This window comes from Scardinius erythrophthalmus (assembly GCF_964197995.2).
Source record: "Scardinius erythrophthalmus genome assembly, chromosome: 2".
Classification (NCBI taxonomy): Eukaryota; Metazoa; Chordata; class Actinopteri; order Cypriniformes; family Leuciscidae; genus Scardinius; species Scardinius erythrophthalmus.
In genome coordinates, this window is record NC_138222.1 from 10,822,827 (window position 1) to 10,843,963 (window position 21,137).

The 21,137-nt window shown below is 35.5% G+C and overlaps 1 protein-coding gene across 2 annotated transcripts in view; it reads right to left on the reverse strand.

The window, feature by feature from the left end:
- cacnb2a (calcium channel, voltage-dependent, beta 2a) overlaps window positions 1-21,137 on the reverse strand; it is a 46,800-nt gene that overhangs the window by 16,597 nt on the left and 9,066 nt on the right. For both annotated transcript variants that reach the window (XM_081348672.1, XM_081348673.1), the window contains 6 exons: window positions 10,984-11,103; window positions 6,920-7,042; window positions 6,493-6,629; window positions 5,358-5,434; window positions 3,353-3,486; window positions 1,180-1,260 (listed from right to left, as the gene is read on the reverse strand). In XM_081348672.1, coding sequence (XP_081204798.1) covers window positions 1,180-1,260; window positions 3,353-3,486; window positions 5,358-5,434; window positions 6,493-6,629; window positions 6,920-7,042; window positions 10,984-11,103 — 672 coding nt within the window. The remainder of the gene's footprint in view (window positions 1-1,179; window positions 1,261-3,352; window positions 3,487-5,357; window positions 5,435-6,492; window positions 6,630-6,919; window positions 7,043-10,983; window positions 11,104-21,137) is intronic.

Consider the following 21,137-nt stretch of genomic DNA (forward strand, 5'->3'; position numbering starts at 1 on the left):
GATATCTGTACGGCGACGGGCTGGGCCTCCCCGTCTACATTTATTAGGTTCTATAACCTAGAAGTTCCCGCCTTGCAGGCTAAGCTGTTTTCGGTCTAACAAGACCCTTATTACTCATCAGTTCAGGCCGAGTTTTCGCCCTGACTGTGTGGAACACTTGATATAATTGCCTCCTAATAGGACGCTACTTATTACGGAAATGATGCTGTTCTAGCCCCTCTTTCCCGGACTCTCTGCGAGTCCCTGGTGATCATGCACTATATGAGCCCCGGGCACCTGCCCTTGGGACTTTGGTGTTGGATCTCAGCACGCACGGTGTTTTGCATTGTGTTCCCCTAGCCTAAGATATTACGCAGTACGAGAGACCTCTCGTAAGAGAACATACTCGGTTACTAACGTAACCTCAGTTCTCTCTAGAAGAGGGAACGAGTACTGCATATCTTGCCGTGCATGCATCACGCTCTGGTGTATTTATATATATATATAAATATCTAATCCATACAGTACTGTTAAAAGCTAAAGCTAAAAACTTATTGTAATTAATGGTGACCAGGTTTTGCACCTAAAATATACATTTTTCAGTAACTACAATTTGTTAACATCAGTTAACTACATTAGTTAATATGAACTACCAGTGAAAAATACTTCTAAAGCATTTACTAATCTTAGTTAATGTCAATTACAACATGTACTAATACATTATTAAAATCAAAAGTTGTATCTGTTAATATTATTTAATGGACCTGAGCTAACATGAACTAACAATGAACAGTTGTATTTTTTGATAACTAACATTAACAAAAATGAATAAATATGTAACAAATGTATTGCTCAATGTTAATGTTAGTTAATGCATTCACTAATGTTAACTAATGGAACCTTATTGTAAAATGTTACCCCTTTTTCAACAAAAGGCCATGGGCATGTTATTTTTTAACTATTTACAGTGCATTTATTTTTAGTGCTTACTGATTTCCCTTAAAACAACCTATGTTTGCAATGTTTTGTAATTTTTACACCTCGAAAGTACTTTAACTTTATGGAAAAGAGCAGCTTGGACATTCTGCTAAATACATAAAAGACATGATAAGAGGTCTGAGTGACATAAGTTCATTTCTGGGTGAATTAGCCCTTAAATATCTTCTCAATGAAGTCACAATGCTTTTTGCAGCACCTGACCTCGTAGCCCTTGAGCGAGGGTCCCACTAGCACCACTGGTCTCATAGAGGGCACCACATCATATGGAGGAATGTGCTCTGTCTGTAGAGCACCACAAAAACACAACATTAACCTCACAGAATACAAACACACAACACCCCATTTACAATCACATCTAGGAGGGATAACAATTGTATTTGATTGCAAATACTAATTATCCATATATAAGATCAATATCTACATTGCAAGTGTCAAATTTAATGTCAGCAGGCTGAGTATGTCCTGTTCTTACATGGCTGTATAGCTAATTATTTCATTTAATTTAAAGATTAAAAAGTAGTTATAACTAATGCCTTAGTTTTGCCTGTGCTCAAATTAAGCTTGGCACCCAACTGAAAACCCAATTTACATACAAACATCAGGTGTTTCAAACATACTGGGGAGATTAGTAATAAGATTTAATCAAGCTTTTATAACAGCACTGTTATTAGAAAATTATTATATATACAATTTTGTACAGAATTGCATAAATAATAATTGAATTGTTTAAACATGCACACACAACAAATGCAAATTCAAAGCTGTAAAGGAGAGATGTCAGAAGGGAGACCCACACAGGGTTAATAGGAAGTGGCCATCCGATCATTCCTGTCGTACATTTTCATGTCTTAATATAGGTAATATAATATAGATATGGCTCTCCAAGAGTAGGATTCATAGCAGATTATAATAGTTACTTTTCTAATAATTAACTAAACATAAGGTGTGAAGAAAAAAAAAAGTTAACATCTTATGCCAATTGGTGGAAAAACAACAGCACAAACATCTCTTGTACACTCTTAAAAATAAAGGTAATTGGCATTTATGGTTCCATGAAGAACCTTTAACATCCATGGAACCTTTCCAATGCACAAATGGTTAAAATTAAAATTCACACTTAGAATTTTTGGTTACACTTTATTTTAAGGTGTCCGTATTAGTGTAATTTTACATTTAAGTACTGAGTAATAATAATTAACTACATGTAGCCCTACTTTAGGGTTAGGATTAGGATGAGGGTTTGGTTTAGGGTTAATTACATGTAATTATGCATCATTTATAGTTATTACTACAGTAATTATATGTAACATATGTAACAATGACACTGTAAAATAAAGAGTTACCGAATGTTTTATTTAAGAACTGATCACTGAAAGGTTCTATGAAGGACCAAAAATGATTCTTCTATGGCAGGGGTGTCCAAACTCAGTTTAGCTCCAGCTTGCCTCAACACACATGCCTGAAAGTTTCTCGTATGCCTAGTAAGATCTTGATCATCAGGTTCAGGTGTTTACTGGTGCTGGCGTTAAACTCTGCAGGACAGTGGCCCTCCAGGAGCAGGATTGGACACCCCGTTCTATGTTGGCATCGCTGCGAAACCCCCTTTTGGAACTTTTATTTTGAAGAGTGTATTAAGGCGCAGTCACATTAGCAAAATTTCACAAGCAAAAAAGTCCATTCTATTCAGTCTATTGTCAGTAGTGATGTAAAAAGCACAGCTCAAACCAAGCAGCTTTTTATTGTTTTTTTTTCAGTGAATTTGTGTGACCAACTTAAACATGAGCATAAACTGCGTGGGGAACTTTTTCACAAAACTCCCAAAAATGGATTTCTATTGAAATAACTGGATTGACTGTGAAATTTCGCCAAACATCAGTAAATGTGTTAGCACCTTTAGAGATATTTTATGGTGCAAGTTGGTTTAACTGTAAACATTCTATTCTGTTATATATAGTATAAATCCCTCACTGAGCAATGGCTCTTTATTTCTGTTTCCCCTTAGGCATCCTGTGTAATTTTTCCATTGTGTAAAAAACAATAAGGTAGCACAAGAACAGGTACTGGATAACAGGAATGACCAGCAGCAGGCCTCAGGAATACACTGCACGGTTCTCTGGCCTAACTTACCGACTTATGCCTCTGTATAGCTGAGGAAAGGAGGAAGGGATACAGACAAAAAGAAAAAGACCAAGGGAGTGTGAAAGATTGGGGTACAGAGGAACAAAGAAAAGACAGGGAGAGAGAAGAGAAAGAGTAAGCTGGCATGAACACTGAGACAATGACAAAGAGAACAGGCTCTACATGAAGCTGCTGCTGCAGTGCAGGAGGTGACGGACACATGAAGAACGAGGGAGCGTCCATCGGCAAGCTTTACCTTCTTAAAGAAAGGCATTCGTTTCTCGCGGGCTAAAGGGGATATTACTGTGTTTGGGCTGGCTTTGGGAGAACGCTGATGGGGAGGAGGGTCACTCTCCTCTGGATCTAACCCTGCAGCATCTATGTCCACAGCTAAACACACATATATAAATGCACACACTTACATATGAGCCTCAGCAAAACACAAGGGGGAATTCATATAGACCATAAGAGAGACACTTAGCTGTTGTAAATGCACAACATTCATTTTAAAACAACACTTCATAAGGTAACAATTTACAACTATTTGGTACTTTAAACACAAAAATGAAGCATACTGCATTTCATTAAAATCAGACCCTTGTGAAAAAGTACATATATTATTAAAAAGAGTACTTATTATGGAAATAATATACTTTAAAAGAATATGCTGAAGTGTGAACTAAATGTAAATGTTTACAAACACTTAACTATTAACTGCAATTAAAGTGAAAATAGTTTACATTTATATTAAATGCAATTTGCTGAAGTTCTTTTTTGACCCACTTAAGTAGAACTTAAGTACATCTTTATATGTAATTTCATAATTACATAATTAAATCCATGGTCTTTGAAATATGGTTAAAGTGTACTGTCGAATGTACTGACAAGCATTTATGGTAAACTAAAACATACTTTAATGTCTTTTCAATTGAAACTTCTTGTGTAATTAAATATATTTCTATTTACGCATTTGTAAAGATGAAGTTGCAATTTAGTACATTTAAAATATATTAACTTCAAATGTAGTAAAATGATTATATGAGTATTAAAACGTAATTTCATTTGACATTATTACACACTGGACTTTTTAAAAGTGTACTTAAGTGTGTTAAGACAGAGCCATGAAAATATGATTATTAAAACGTAATTTCATTTGACATTATTACAGATTGGACTTTTTAAAACTGTACTTAAATGTGTGTTAAAAAAATTCCGATCTTAAAGTGCACTTAAGTGACCTTTTATTTTATTAATATTATATTATCTGCAAATACAGTTTAAGTACACTACAAGCACCCATTCAATACAGTTAAGCACACTTTGTCAAAACTGTAGAACAACAAGTGTTTAAGTTTGCTCTAGTCAAAAAAATTGACTTATGTTATTAAAGGGATAGTCCACCCAAAAATGAACATTCTGTCATCATTTACTCACCCTCATGTGGTTCCAAACCTGTATGCATTTCTTTCTTCTGAGGAACACAAAAGACGACATTTTGAAGAAGGCTGGGAACCAAACAACACTGAAGCCCATTGTATGCACAAAAAAAGAGAGATTTCTCAAAATATCATCTTTTATGGTCAGCAGAAGAAAGTTTTGAAGTGACATGAGAGTAAGTAAATTATCACAGAATTGTTATTTCTGGATGGAGTATCCCTTCACACAAACAAAACTTCAGGAGGAGCAAGTCCATTCTCCGACCAATCAAAATGCTCGAGTAACATATAAACCGTTGCTTCCATCGCACATTTGGCTGCACACACTCACTATGGGGGGTTCACTACCTTCAAATCAAATAGTGTTTTCTCATCATTTGAAGAAATGTCTTCATCCCAGTTTATCCCATGTACTTCAGAAGCTGACACAGCAACTTACCTTTTTATATATTTTCATGTAATAGTGACTGCCACTGCATTTCCAGAGCTTTCTTCCTCCATTCTTTTCTAAATGTTTTACTCTCCACAGTCCCCAGTATTGTTAGCTTTAACAAACTCTCAGCATTAAGAGTTTCCCTTTTGTTGCTTTCAATGCTTGCACATTGACCAAAAACCTTTGCTGATCAAGCACAGACCGATTTATGATAATAAATTATAACTAAAATTAGTTCCATGCTACAATAGAAAATTCTTAAAAGTGAATCCTGTTCACATTCATCTAGAATTTGTTTGACCAGGGCAGAGGACATCAAAAATCAAATTAGTTTGATGCACTGAATAAAATTGGAAATATAACATTGCGTTAACCCAATTTTGATAACTTACCTGAGGAGGGAGGGGTTGATTTACGTGAGTTTGAAACTATGTCTCCTAAACTAGATGAAGAGTTTGCCCCTGATTTACTGTGAAGAAAAATAACATACAATCAATTAATAAAAAAGAAAGGTGTAAGGTGTATATATTTCTTCTTTTATGTATTTAAGAGTGCTCTGCTGAAGAAAAGACACACCTTAGACCAGCTGAGTGGGCGACAGTTTAAGAGTATACGTTTACACGACAACAATGTACTAAAAAGTAAAAACAGAAACGTTTTTCCTTTGCGTTTTTCACGTACAGACGACAACGTTGTCAAAATGATCTCTGCTCTCAGGGATCCACGAAAACGATTAAAACGCTGTATTCTGCTGCCAGGCCAGTAGTTGGCGATATCACTTTGTAAAGAAAAACTAAAGGGGTATAGACTGAACATGTAATACTCATGTGCATGACTTCATAGTTTCCACAAATTCACGTTTTTTTTTGTTTACATGGAGACAATAACGATATAATTTTCAAAAACGTCCACTTTGAACCCCATTTTTAAAAGTTTGCGTTTTCAGGCCCCCAGTCGTGTTAATGAGCGGCCAAACCGCATGAAAAGTTTACCGGTTTCAGTTGAAATGGTGTCGTGTGAACGGACCCTAAATGACCAGATAAAGCCATTTAAGCCATTAGAAACTGATCTGAGCTGTTTACTTATTTTCATCAGGCACTGACCATAGCAAAAATTAAGATTAAAGGCATCATAAGTCTAAGTACATTCTAGAAACCATTGGCTCCAATGGTCTCTAAATCTAAAGCAAAAGAGTGCTTATTACGGAACTGAACATAATTTGACATTATTACAAAGTGCACTTTTTAAAGTGTACTTAAAGTCATGAAAGTGTACTCTAAGTACACTGAGTGGCATTTTTTAAGTAATACATTATCTGCCAGTACAGTTTTTAAAAAAGATATACTTTTAACATTTGAAGTACAATACAAGTGCACATTCAATACAATTAAGCGCATTTCTTTTTCACAAGGAATGCCTTTGAGAAATGCAGTCTAAATCTAGTTCTGTATGTCAAAGCTACAGTATATTTTCTGTAACATTTTGTTTGGTGAAGAACTTTATGTAGTGCGTTTGTGGAGCAGATACCTTGAGTAAAATCTTCCTTGTTTTGCACGTTGGTCTTGGTGGATGCGAGTGTTTTCAAGCTTCAATGGACTTGGGATGAAACCAATGTCACACCCTTCTTTCACCAAGCGACCAATCCACCAGTCGTTATTAAATTTCTGTCATTAAACACAAAATATACAATACCAATCTCACAGAACCTTACAAAGTAAAAATGTCTATTTCAGAATTGGCCATAACCAATTGTTTTATATGCGTGTGTGTTTGAGTAAAATACTCTGTATTGAGTCTGCTTTGTGTTTACTGTGATATGGACATACGGTATTAATTTGATTTGTTCAGGTTTGTTCAGCATAAAAAATGATTTTAACTCAACCATAATAAACAATTCTTAATTTTTTTCTGTATATATGTGAATATGGATATGTGTGTATGTGTATATACATACTTCTTTAACATGGAGGAAATCTTTAGCCTCAAATGATATTCCCATTCCAGGCACAGGGACATCATCTTCAAGGGAGGCGCTGTAGCCAACATTAGTACGTACTGCAAATGCCACAGGTTTAGCCTGTGTAGAAGAACGAAGAGTGAATACTATATGAAATATTAACGAGTAAGGTTGGAACATTACAACTCTAATGCTAACCTTTCCAAACCTTTGGAACACAAAAAAAGTTATTTTGAAAAATGCATCAGTGTTTTGACATTGTCCGTACAATGAAAGACAATAGGGTCCAAACATGTTGTTTGGACACCAAAATTCTTTAAAAACTTTTGTGTTGCATTCAGAAATGCACACAGATTAGGAACGACATGAAAATAAGTAACAGGAGTAACAGCAACAGAATTTTCATTTAAAATATCACAGAATTATCACAGATTTATTCAGGTACAAGCTAAATTTTAGTTTTCTCTTCTCCTGTTTGGGTTTAGCAGATTTACAATCTATTACTTTTGTTGCTTTTTTGTCAAATAAGGCAAGACACTACAGGCAAAAACATGCACATAACTGGTTATTTCAGACTAGTGAATAGAAAACATCTATTAAGTGTTTATTTTATTGCATGTTATCAATGTATTTGTTATTAATTTGTTAAAATGAAATTAATTTTTTCTTTTCTTTTTTCTCCTGCACACATTGAATACATTGAACTATCTAAACCGCTTACAGAGGCCTTGAAAGGAGGAAAGCCAGGGCCAGAACTAATTGAATGGACAGAAGAGATGGAAGATGCATTTGTTAGTATTAAGGAGACTCTTGCTTCCACACCAGCTTTAAGACATGCTGATGGCCAGCAAGCCGTTTCATCTGTGGACTTGGGTGGGTCCTATTCAGCAGCCCCGGGTCAAAGAGTTCAAGGGAGAATGTCATATGGAATAGTAGGATATTCCTTAACCCCAATTCCTGCCTCAATGGCAGGACAGCATCATTGCTTGTTGATTTGTGACTGCGCAGAGTGGGCTGTAAAAATAACGGAGGAAGTTGTAGCCGACCAAAAGGTGGTACACCAGGCATCAGATCCTGAAACTGTTAACAAACAGGCCTAGGCTCAATCTCTTCTCAGAGACGGGCCAAGTGGGAAGCCACTCTTTTGAGCAAAAATGTGGAGATACAAATTGACTTAACTTCCTTCAACTAATTGAACATCACCAGAGACCTCTCGACAATGAGCCACTACATAATGCCATGAAACTGTTTGTTGATGGGTCCAGCTTTCATGAGCAGTGAACACGCTTCACAGGCATGAATGAGCATGGTGAAACTGTTGACTGTGGTTCTCTTTCAGGCGGAGGGGCTCAAGTTGCAGAACTTGTCATTTTGACACGAGCCCTGCAGTTTGTTTAAGGAAAAAGGGTCAATGTGTACAGTAGATATTTATATAAAGTGATGTATGATTTCAGACCCGTATGGAAACTCAGAGGATTGTTAACTATTGCTGGACTTCCTATCTGTCACCAACAGCAGGTCATTTAACTAATGGATTCATGTGCTCTCCCTTGCAGAAGGAGCTGTTATCAAAGTAACAGGACACTCAAAGGACGACTCGCCTGAATCCAAGGAAAACCAAGCTGCAGATGCCACTGCCAGGGGGGCAGCAAAACAAACAGAAGGAACTGTCAGTCTAGCGTCTCTTTCTCCACAGGAGGAGGAAATACATTTTTGCATTATATGCAGTTGATGATGTTGATGAGGTAGGGCAATGGACAACATTAAGTGCACACCAGAGCTCAGATGGACTGTGGAAATTTACTGAGTGACTTGTTTGCCCTTTTTCTGCTTGAACTGAATTAATGTCTCTGTATCATGGTTTGGCACATGCAGGTCCCGAAAAGTAACATGCAATGATAATGATTTCAAAAAACATGGTGGTGGCCAAAGATGAGAAATGCTTGCTCTGATTTATGCAAAAGGTGTAGTAGTAGTAGTAGTATGTCTTAAAGTGAATTCCCCGTCAAAGCATATAATCTCTTTGGGACATGCTGACACACATACAAATTGACTCAATAGATCAGCTTTAACTTACAGTTAACTTACACTTTAATGATTGTTTATTTGGTTTGTTTTTTTCCACTTAGAAACCTGCACAGCAAATGCAATAGCCACAATCTTGCTGAATGAAGTTTAGTCTAATTTTGTGTATGGGGGAGAGGGATTTTGCAAAAAAAAAATTCTCATTTTTCCCCCCAATGTTTTTAAAATGCAGGAAAAAAGCAGGGGCATGTACTAGAGGGCAAAATCAATATGGACACAAGATGGTCTGCACTGCACACACAATGAATTATGGGTATGACAAACAGAGGACACAGTGTCCTTTAATGGCAGTGGGGATAGTGTGCTTACATGCACTTCATGAGTCTCCATGATCTGTCAAGACAATGCTCCTTTTAGCTTTCCTTTATTTTGAGCTGCCTTTCACCTTTATTTTATAATAAAAATGCCAATGTAATATTTATTATAGGAGCTTTAAATGATATATATAAATATATTTTTAAATAGTGTGCAGTTGTCTGTTCATTTTTAAATCCCTGTTTTGCTTTCACAGCCACTGTCCGGTGTCCGCCTCTTATGTAACACAATTTTCCATTATACATGCAGTATTGATCAGACATAGTGATTGTAACCTTGTGTGTACATGCCTGTTCAGCTATACGCTTTCATTCATTATCCAAAAAGACATTTGACAACAATTTACTCATTTCAACCGCATCTCCAGAATATCAGAAAACGTTCAGATTTAGCAAGATAACAAAGCTAGATTTTTCAACCAAGGCAGCATTTATTTGAATGAAAATACAGTAAAAACAGTAATATTGTGATATATTGTATTATAACAATTTAAAATAACTGTTTTCTATCTGAATATTTGAAATTGTAATCAATTTAAACCCCCCCCCCCCCCCCATATTGTGATGTTTTGCTCTTTTTGGCGCATTTCTCTAAAAAAAAATTGGGTGTACTATTTCTTTAAGGTTTGATTTGTGAAACTATGCGTGTGTGTGAGAGAGCAGATGCAGATATTTCAAGAAACATGGTCAGTGAAGAATTTCTTCTGTCTGAATATTTTACTGCCATCTGGCTTTATTTCAATATTAATGTGAGTATTCTGCATAAATAAATGATAAAACCTGATTGATGCCAAGCACTAAAAATAGCTACCTCCCCTAGAGGTAAAAAAAAGAGAGTGACAATAACAAGATTAAATAGACAGAAGGATAAAAATAGATTGGAAACACTACTGTAGTGAGATTTCATGTATTGCCTTAGATGAAGCTTTCAGGCTTTAGGCTAAATCAAGCTTTAGAAGATGGCACTTAATGTGCAGACAAACCCTAAAGTTTTTGAATCAACATGGAAAATATAATTGAAACTTTAAAATGTTACAATTTAAAAATTGTAAAATAAACCGATTTATGTTTCAGCAACTTCTTGATTCTGTAATCCTATTACATTTACATTTATGCATTTGACAGACGCTTTTATCCAAAGCGACTTACATTGCATTTCAAGGTACACATTTACATTCTTATCAGTTTAGTATTATAGTACTTTTCACAAATAAATAAATAGTTAAAATGAATAATAAGGAAGTATACACTTTAACCAACAGTGCAGCACTGAGAATCATATTTTCTCAAAGCAAAGACCATTGACTTCCATAGTAGGAAAAAAATATACTATGGAAGTCAATGGGACCCAGAAACTGTCTGGTTACTGATATTCTTCTAAATATCTTCCATTGTGTTCAGCAGAAGAAAGAAATTCATACAGGTTAGAAACAACATGAGGGTGAGTATATGATGACATAATTTTCATTTTAAAGTGAACTATTCCTTTAATAAAATGCCAGTCATTTAAAAATCACTAGCATGAGTAATATGATATCCTGAATACAGGTACAGATAGACTGACGATTAGGCAGAACAACAGACTTAACAAACCCTTGTCAAACTGCCAGTTAATCAGACATTGATTCAGTCATAGTAAGTGAGTAAAACATGCAGCCAGACCTTGGCCTTTTCGAGCTGAGTCTGAGCCTGTCTCTCAGCTTCTCTGCGTAAGGTCTCTTTATCTTCCTCCAGAGACACATCTGAGTCCGATGGCCGACTAGTGTATGAGTCCGCAGAACCCTATGGCAAGAGCAGAGAGATTTAATTTTCATGCATAAAAGAATGTTGGTGACCAAACAGTTTTGGTTACCATTGAAACAAAGCATAAACAAACAGCTTCAGCAGCAGTTTATCAAACTTAATGCATCAAGGGCCATGTGTGTCAGTATAAAGTCCAAAACCATTGACCATTTGGGATGAAACAGAGCCAGTTAAAAGTAAACAAAATCTTACTGAGCACATTTTTATGTGCCATGGATAATTAGAAAGAAAGATTTACCCTGCTAAAAAAAGAAATACATTTCTGTCATGACAGATCTCTTGAGTGTTTGGCATGGTCGATATGTTTTCTTGGCGAAAATAGATCTGCTGCTGCAGAGCAAGTACAGGACTACGTACACGACACGCTGCTGTGAGCGTGTAAGACATTATTATGTAAAACACATGTAAAGCCACTTCTCCGAAGAGCTGTTAGAACTGCGTGTATGCTAGCTATGTGTGCCCTTTATGCCGAGTTCACACTGAACGATTTTAGCCCTGATTTTCTCTCCAAAAAAAAAGGGTCTGTGAAAGAATTCTGACTGAAAACTACATGGGCGATGACCTACAGCCAATGAGAGCAATACAGGACAGCGGGATGTTCAGGGAGGAGTTATACACCAGAATAATCAGTATTTTAATAGATATATTTACAAGATGATCGCAATCTTCTTGCATCCTATCATTTTTAATGACAATTTCAGTCTCACGTGAGAACTCCGGTCTCACGCACGCGTGATCTTATATTTCCTGTTGTAAAATGCAGTCTACTGTTGCTAAACTGCGAGGCGTGTAAAAAAAAAAAAAAAAAAAAAAAATTTTTTATATATAAACTTTGAGATTTTGATGATTTTCGTAAAAACAGATCATTTGATTTGGTATTGTGCCTGGCTAGTAAAATTCCAAAAAAATCTCCATAAAAGCATCTAATGCACCATATATTCCTAAATATGTATTTTAGATACATATCTCAGTTTACTTATTGTAGAAACTAAATCCAAATTAATCCATCCATGACCCGGTTTAGCAGATTTACCTTTCCTGGTGGAATCAATACATATATTCCTATTGATGATCACCTTGTTATTGTTTGGGTTTAGAGCACATTTTTTGGTTTAAAAAATTACATTACTTTCCTTGAAATTGACCCGGAACTTTGGCCGAATCAAGCAGATTATCAGGAGGCACAGGCAAACATACATGCAATGAAAGTAGTCAATGATCACGCCGAGAGAGGAGTGGCTCTGATTCAAGAATACAGTGGCTATCTCACACACTCTGAAGAACAATAGCAGTTTCTCCTTCATGTGGTGGAAGATCACCGACTGATCTATCCAGACTGCAAATAGTCAACACTGGCTGCTGAGCATCAGAAATGAGGGATTGTTGAAAACTTAGGGCTTTTTTTAGATTGTTGTCATTGTTGTCATGTCAGTGTTGCACTGATTTTAATAAAATGTAGTTCATTTGCAGCAACTTTTAATATTACTTGCATATCACAATAACGCCGCACAGCTTAACATAGGCAATCTTCCATATGATTGAGCTACCTCTAAATATCATTTTTTTGCCAACATTTTTGCATAATTCTAATTTTGAAGTTAAAAGGAACAGTTTAAAAGGTTAAGACACTAACATTTTTCAAAAAAAAAAAAATTGGACTTGATAAGGACCACCCTAATATATATATATATATACTGTTCCCTAGGTGGCCTCCTGAGTGCGCGCTCCGAGACAGGGCAGAACGCACGTAAGCAAAGTATACTGTGGGGTTTAGACACACGCCTAAACGGTCAAATAGCCTATATACGCAAATACATCAAAATGCCATTTTGGCAAGTATCCTCGTAAACACAGTCGGTTATGTTTCAAGGTAATGTAAACACTGAGAAAGAGCGCGTTTGTATCAATATATTGGATCTGTGCAGCTCTTAAAGTGACAGCAGCCTAATAAATCAGTTGCAGTCATTATTGTTAATCAAACAACAAAAGACAAAGATAAAATCACTCACTGCTCTTGAATGAATAAACTTGTTTAATAAGGATTAGTCTATATTTAATGTATACAGCAGTGTTATTTTCCATTCAATTTATTTTGTTGGATATTACTTATTTGAATACCACTGTTAGGATATCTTCCTGAAAAACCTAAATAATTATTTATTTAATTTAATTACAAAAACAACTAAATATACAACAGAACAAATTCAGTTTCTTTGTTCTTATTGTACTGCTGAGCGTTTACATCTCTTCTGTAACTGTTTTGAGGACTTTTTACTTACATTAACCTAGTATTAGTTTTTGAAGTTTTGATAACTGTGATATTTCACTGACATTTAAAATCACTCATATTATGAAAAACCACTTTGATCATATCACAGCCACCAATAATCGTGTTAAATAATCTTGATTTCAATATTGAGCAAAATAACTGTGATTATGATTTTTGCTATAATCGAGCAGCCCTACTACCAGTGTGGTGTTAGTTACATGCCTACACTGTAAAAAGAAATTGCAGTAAAAAAGAGCCAAATTCTGACAGTAACATGCTGTTTTCCATTAAAACTGTAATTTACCGTAGAAAACAGTGCATTCTGGGTGATATTTGTCATTTTCGAGAAAGTAGCCTACAGCAATATACTATGAATTAACACCGCTAAAAGTCGACACTCAGAGGCTATGCTCCAAATCACACCATATATACCCTCATTTACATTAGTTCACCAATACAGTCCACTTGACTGAGTGAATAAAAATAAGTGAGTTAATTTAGACAATGATGAACACAAGCAGAATCACTGAAGGAAAGAGGAACAAGAACAGAGAAAAGTTTAAATCAACTGAAGATAAAATAAGGCCTTACATCTCTGAAGATCTCAGCAGAGGAAGATAAAACAACTCCACAAACAGCATTACCAGCTTTACTTTACTTTACATTACTAACCAGATTGACCTTATTTCTCTCATCCGTCTACAGAAGTTCTTATTAAAAAGTGACAGAGGTTTAGATGTCATTTTATTGTTCCATTTGATGTTACCATGATGGTGATCAGTGTTTGCTTTAGTTTGACATTTGAACATTAGTTTTTCTTTGGCTGCTGTAGCTGTGTCTGTAAAATACATTTGCTATGGCAAAAAAAGCTGAGAGAAAACGGGATCAGATGACAATGGCTGTTTGTTAATGATCACAATCATCATCTAGTGGCCTGAAAAACTGATCTCATTTATAGTCTAATGTATTTATATGGGTGATGTTTTGAAACCAGATTTGATGACCCAGAAAATATGAAGGATTTTGAAAACAGTTTATGCTTGAAATGTTGTGAACTTCTGTATCAGCCAGACACACACAGACATCAAGAATCGGCGTATCTCAACAATTTTTAAATATTTTTCTCACACAAACTCATCACTTTGCTTCAGAAGGCCTTTACTACTTAGTCTCCAGGAGCCGTGTGGAGTTTGTTTATGATGGATGGATGGATTCACTTTTTTGAGCTTCATGTTGCAATTCACTGCCATTATCAAGCTTGGAAGAGCCAGGATATTATTTAATATAACTCCAATTGTATTCGTCTGAAAGAAGAAAGTCATACACATCTAGGATGGCTTGAGGGTGAGTAAATTATGGGCTAATTTTCATTTTAAAGTGAACTACTCCTTTAAGACACAACAGTGTTTTATTACTTTATCGCAACATTGCTAGCGTGCTGTTGATAAATAATATTTGCTAACATTGCAATCTGAATTTACTATACGCTGCTGCTGAACAAAAGTACTAGAATTGCTGTAAGATTCATTGAAATATGCGAATACGAAGTCAGTTAAATTGCCAGCAATGCTTTGTGACTGTATCCTCATAGCAACTGCACTGTCCACTTGCTGCTGCTGCTGCTGCATAAACGCAATATTGCACATACGCTAGCTGCTAGCTTAGTAATTCACTCCAAGCATTAAAACAGGACGGTTAACATGACGCATGATTTTAAACCTTGTGTATGGTTACTTCATAAGTAATTAAGGCAGACCATGCAAAAATGCACGGTATTGCACAAGACTTCACTTATGTTAGATGTTGAATTTCAGAGGAATTCTGAAAGCGTGCTGCAACTGCTACAGCAAATGCTGACCAAGCATTTGAAGGTTGAGCAGCGAGCTGATTGGCTACTGATATAGCAGGAACCATTCAGCTGTGCCCTATAGAATGATGTGATTGCAAGCAGATTCCATTAAGGACCTATCCGCCTGAATGACATTTGCCAGTTCATTGTAAACTATATAAAGACTTTGAGCTTTATTTCAAGGATGTTTTATTTGGCTTTTTCATTTTTGAGAAGCAATATGAGAATATATTTTTTCTTTGCAACTTAATTATTTTGCTTGCAAAATATTTTATCCACAAGTGTAAAACTATGAAAGTAACCCCCAATTGTTCTCACTTTCAAGAACGTTAAGTTTGATATCAAATCTTTATCTACCTCTTGTAACAAAAAGGCTACTAAAACTTTGAATGTATGCTCATTTTTTTGGCGTTTTTGTATACATTTTTTATTTTATTATTATTATTTTATGTTTTGTGGGGATAATTTTTTATTTATTTTTTATGATTTTTTTATTTAAGTTTTTTTGTTTGCATTTATTTATTTGTTTTTCTTTCTTACTCTGAATTCAAATGTGATGTAATATTTATCAGTCCCTGAACCTCTGGCTTTCTTTTCTGGTTTATGACTTTTCACTTTTGTATTTTGTAAGTAAATGTTAAAAAAAAAAAAAAAAAAAAAACACCCAGAGTTTCATGACAGAACTTGTATTTAAAAAAAAAAAAAAAAAACGGAAATACTTTTTAAAGAAGTTTTTAATTGCGAACTGAATGCTTCAGACATCACAGAATGTTAATTGTAATCAAATGAAAATGTATTAGTTAAAATATATTTTAAATGCAGTTAGATGAACTTAATGGCACAGGTCGAGGCCGAGAGCCGTGGGAACTGACTGAGGCCTGTGGAACGAATGGTAATGAGAGACCCATGAAGGAGCTCCCTAGCTATATTTCATTATGCTTATATGCCGCAGTCGGCCGCAGCCTCTCCTTTTATTTTGTTGTTTGAACTTGGTTACAGTTATGTTTGATCACTTAAATTCACACTATTTTATTTATTTCAAATGAAATTGCTGCAAGTGCAATTAAAATTATGGGGTAGCGTAGGGCTGTAAAAATACATTTGAGTGTGTTGAAAGTTATGTTATAACGTTACACAATGCAGTAATATATCAAATATATTATATGGTGGAGAAAATGCTGTATTACTGTTACTACAAATAAATCTCTTTCTGATTATGCTATGCTAGCCACAAAATAGTGTTGTCTCTGAAGCATGGTACAAACATGTTACTCATGGTAAATCAAGATAAACAAGAGATACAAACAAGACGATTAACTGTGTTGAGCTATATAACAAGGATTAGTTTTCTGGCATTGAAGGTATCCAAACAGTTGCTCATCTGTCAAATAAAACACATAATATATTAAAGCGTAAGTAAAACCGGAAAGTAAAAACGGAAATCGAAGGTAACGCGGATATGATGCCATTGACAGGCAACGCAATGACATGGGCCGTTTACACCAGTTAAAAATGCATATTTCTATGGATTTAAACAAAATTGGGATAATGTAAGAAACACAAGTCAACAAAATGTATAACACTGTTCTAGTGGTTTTTGGATATTTTAATCCAAAAATCTTACATATTGTGCCTTTAAGAGTGCTTTTTGACATACTTAAGTAGGACTTAAGTACATCTTTATATTTTTGGATTGTTTTAGTATGTTAGTCACATCAAAATAAGTCTACTTCTTTAAAGAATGACAAAAGATTTTTAAAACATCATTTTTAAAAATGTACTTTAAATAAAACTTTTAGGCCTGGTTTCACAGACATGGCTTAGACTAAACCAGGATTAGGTCTTAGTTAAATTAGGACATTTAAGTAGCTTTTATAAACGTGCTTTTGCATTACTGATGTACAGTAATGAAAGTGTATTTTTTAAGTACACTTACATTTACATTTACACTTAAGTTGCTTTTTATATACATAAGATTATATTATCTGCAAGTACAGTTGAACACTACACGTGCACAATCAATACAATTAAGCACACTTTTTCATAAGGCTAGTAATAATAACAAAACATATTAGAATGTGTGCATCTCTGTATGTATTTCTACCCCCTTTTGTGCACTCGGCTTTAGAGAGAGATTCAAGGAACTGTTTAGAGATTAAACCTTAACACTGCATAGGCACTATGTTAACATGGAATCATGGTAACCTAATGTCAAGCAAGGTCAGAAGTGAAATGTGGGTGTTATCATTCAAGAACATGCAGACAATAAATCACTCAGTATCATACTAGCATATCCTTTCGCTGTTAATTTTCAAACGCACAACTCACTCAAAAACACAAATAGTGTTGATTAAGAGCTTCTTACGCCAATGTTGTTCTTGACTCGGTTTCCTGTTGCTCGTTTCAGCAGTCGTATCCAGGAGGCCTTCATCAGCCAATCCAGTTAGAGCATCTGCTCTCCTCACCATACCAACCACAAACTTCAATAAACTCTAAAAACAACTATACACTGCCCATCATCTACCAAATGATATGCAAACATTCTACTTAAACCTGAGAGCTGCTACTGTCAAAAATGAAATTATCGTTAAGTTAAGAGAAAAACAGCTAAATCTATATCAGAGTAGAAGGTCCTTGTTTGATAAAGTGCATGAAGGACCTAAACAAATGAACTACTGCTGTTTTTGTAGCTTTGACTAAAACTACAATTTAACCCAGATAAAGTCAAGTGCTACCTAATTTCTTGGCAGTTGCCCGGGCTAATGTTATCAATGCTAGATGTGCTGTCGCTGTAGGAACGAAGAGTTCTGCTGTGTTGTTGACGATGGCACGCAATTCCATGTGCTTGCTCTCGATCCCTGCGCATAGTGTAGAGTATGATGAGAGCTGCAACGGCCTATGCATTTCCTCCTAAAATGAATGAGACTCGGTCCATCCCGCTGCAGCAACACCACCGAGCCAGGCTGTCATGCTCCTCTATGAAGAGCCCTTCCCCGCTCCCCAGAGCCCAGCACTCCGACGCTAAAGATGCAAGCACGTTTGCTGCAGTGATTTGCACCTCTAACAGCCAGATTTTCTTTCACACGTTGTCATTCCCGCCTTCTGCATATTCCTCAGTTAAACCATCAGGCATCCAGATTTCTGTAAGATTTAGTCTTCCTGTGTCTCTGATACGTCCTCTGTTTTGCCTCCACTCAGCCCTCTTTTCTCATCTCCCACCCTCCCCATCCTCCTCGCTCTCTGCCTCTGCGTTGGTCTTCAGTCTCTCCATCTGTGAGTCGTCTTCTGTGATTAATCCCGCTGCACGTTTACTTGTGTGTGTGTGTGTGTGTGTGTGTGTGTGTGCGGGAGCATGTGTGCAGTTTCTGCAAAATGTGCATCTGCCCTTGTGAAAAAAGAAGTGTGCTTAACTGTATTGAATGTGTACTTCAAATCTTACATTTACATTATTTACAAATCTTTACATTTAAAAAACTGTACTTGCAGATAATGTAAATTAAACTAATTGTAGCCTACTTAAAGAGAGAACACTTTTGACTGTTTTTTAACACACTTAAAAATGTCAATGTTAAATGAATGTCAAATTAAAAGTTTTACTTGTACATTTTAAATAATTATCTATGTTTTAATATTCTTGTGTTTTAAAGAAGTACACTTATTTTGATGTGTTGGCTAACATACTAAAGCACATGTAAAGTTCTTGATTATAATTTTAACTGTAGTGTGATATTTTTTAGTTCTCGGGGAACTGGTTAGTTACTACCCATGCGAAAGCCACTTATAATATATTATAAGTACACTTTTTAAAAGGGTTTGAATGGTTTCCCAAGAACCCTTAAAAACTGTAAACAGCACATAAACTGTCTCTCATTTTATACTAATACGCAAAGGTCTTATAAGCATTTAGTCTGAGATATAACAGGTTATTTATTGCATTAAGTGGAAGAGATATAAACTTGCACAACTGACACTTGCTAATATTGTTATTATTAAATAAACCTATTAAATTCACAACAACAATTGTCAGTATATTATTTAGGCTATATCAGTCTACACAATGAAATTTGAGAACTTTCTTGCACTGTCTCTATTTTGTCTTACCTTGTAAAAGTCAAGGACTGATTTACACAAAGTCTTATTTTCCAGCACCAAATGTATGTATATATATATATATATATATATATATATATATATATATATATATATATATATATATATATATATATATATATATATATATATATATATTAGGGCTGGGAATCAATAAAAAAATAAATAACGAATTAATCGCACAATTTGCTGTGATTAATCGCAATTAATCGCATTTCCCCCAAACTTGTAATCATCAATATTTAAACGTAGAATCACTAATTAAATTAAACAACACACAAAAAAAGGAGAAATAAAGAAAAATGTCCACACAAATTAAAATATTGGTCCCACTTTATATTAAGTGGCTTTAAGTACTATGTACTTACTATAGCCGCTTTCCGACCAAGTAGTTACAGGAACTTAGTTATAGGAACTGTCCACTTCTAAACAGTTCTATGAACTACTCTCCCCCAAACTCGGTTTTGCTGTTTGCGTTCGCACTGGCCAAGTGGCCATAGGAACTGGTAGGGGGGTAAGGGAGTGACGCAAGCACGGTGACTTTTATTTTGACGGCGTGACGGACCTTTATTTTGACGGCGCTGAGAACGCCAGAGCATAATGCTCTCATTCTCTGTGTTCATTAGTTAGCAATCTGTCTAACAGTATTGTTTAACATGTTATTAGATAGAATTGTTATAGTAAGTACACAGTATATGAAAAAAAGTTATTAGCCTATGCCGTGTGGTTGATGTCCAGTGTTGCTAGTTGAGCAGAAATACATAATCATGTTTGACTTGGTCCCCTCAAAGTTGCGTTGGATTTTCTCTTCAGCATAAAGGTTTAGAGGCCCATCTATCACTGTTTTCCATGTTTGTATCTAGTTTCTGGAGTAAATATATAGGCTATAATCTGTGTTTACATATAGCTGTTTTAAAAATGGCGGGTGCTGGTGTTTTGCGTGCGTTCGGTCATCAGCGTACACTAACGTCACGAGTAGTTCCTATAGTGCTGGTTTAGACCCTACTCTGAAGTAGGAGCTAAATTAGTTCCTCCAAATGGAGTTCCTAGAACTAAAATCGTTCCTAGTTCCTGCGGTGCGAACACGCCGACATCCGGGAACTTCCCGCAATAGTTCTAGGAACTGTGAAAAAGTTCCTCCGGTCGGAAAGCAGCTATTGAAATTAATAATTTGATACAATGGACTTATTGTGTACATGCATGTTTTTACATTGTACTTATAGTTTGAAAATACCTGCATGTAATTACAACTGTAATTAATTTATGTAATTACATTTGTAATTACACTGTTAACCCTTCCCTTACACCTTAACCCACCCTTAAACCCACCCATACCACCACACCTGTCCATAACTGTCCCTAACCTTACCCGCATCACACCTCAATAGCAGCAAAAGTGTTTTACAATACAACCTGAACACAATAAGTACATTGTACTTATTTTTCGATGTAAGTACATAGTACTTAAAGCCACTTAATATAAAGTAGGACCAAAATATTAAACATCAATATCAATATACATTCAGTTCTATGCAACATACTCAGATTTAACAGATTTATTTTTTGACTAATTATCAAAATAAAGTATAGTCATACAAAGCTATTACTACCAGAGCATGTTATCAGAGCAGGTAATTTTACCATTGTTGCCCAGGCTATACCAGCTCAGCAAACAGAAGTCTACTACTGACAAATTTCATGTTATTTGACCGGACTTTGCTTTTCCAGTGTGTGATCGGTACATGATTGGAGCGTTTGGGCCGTTAACGACAGAGCAGAACGCGC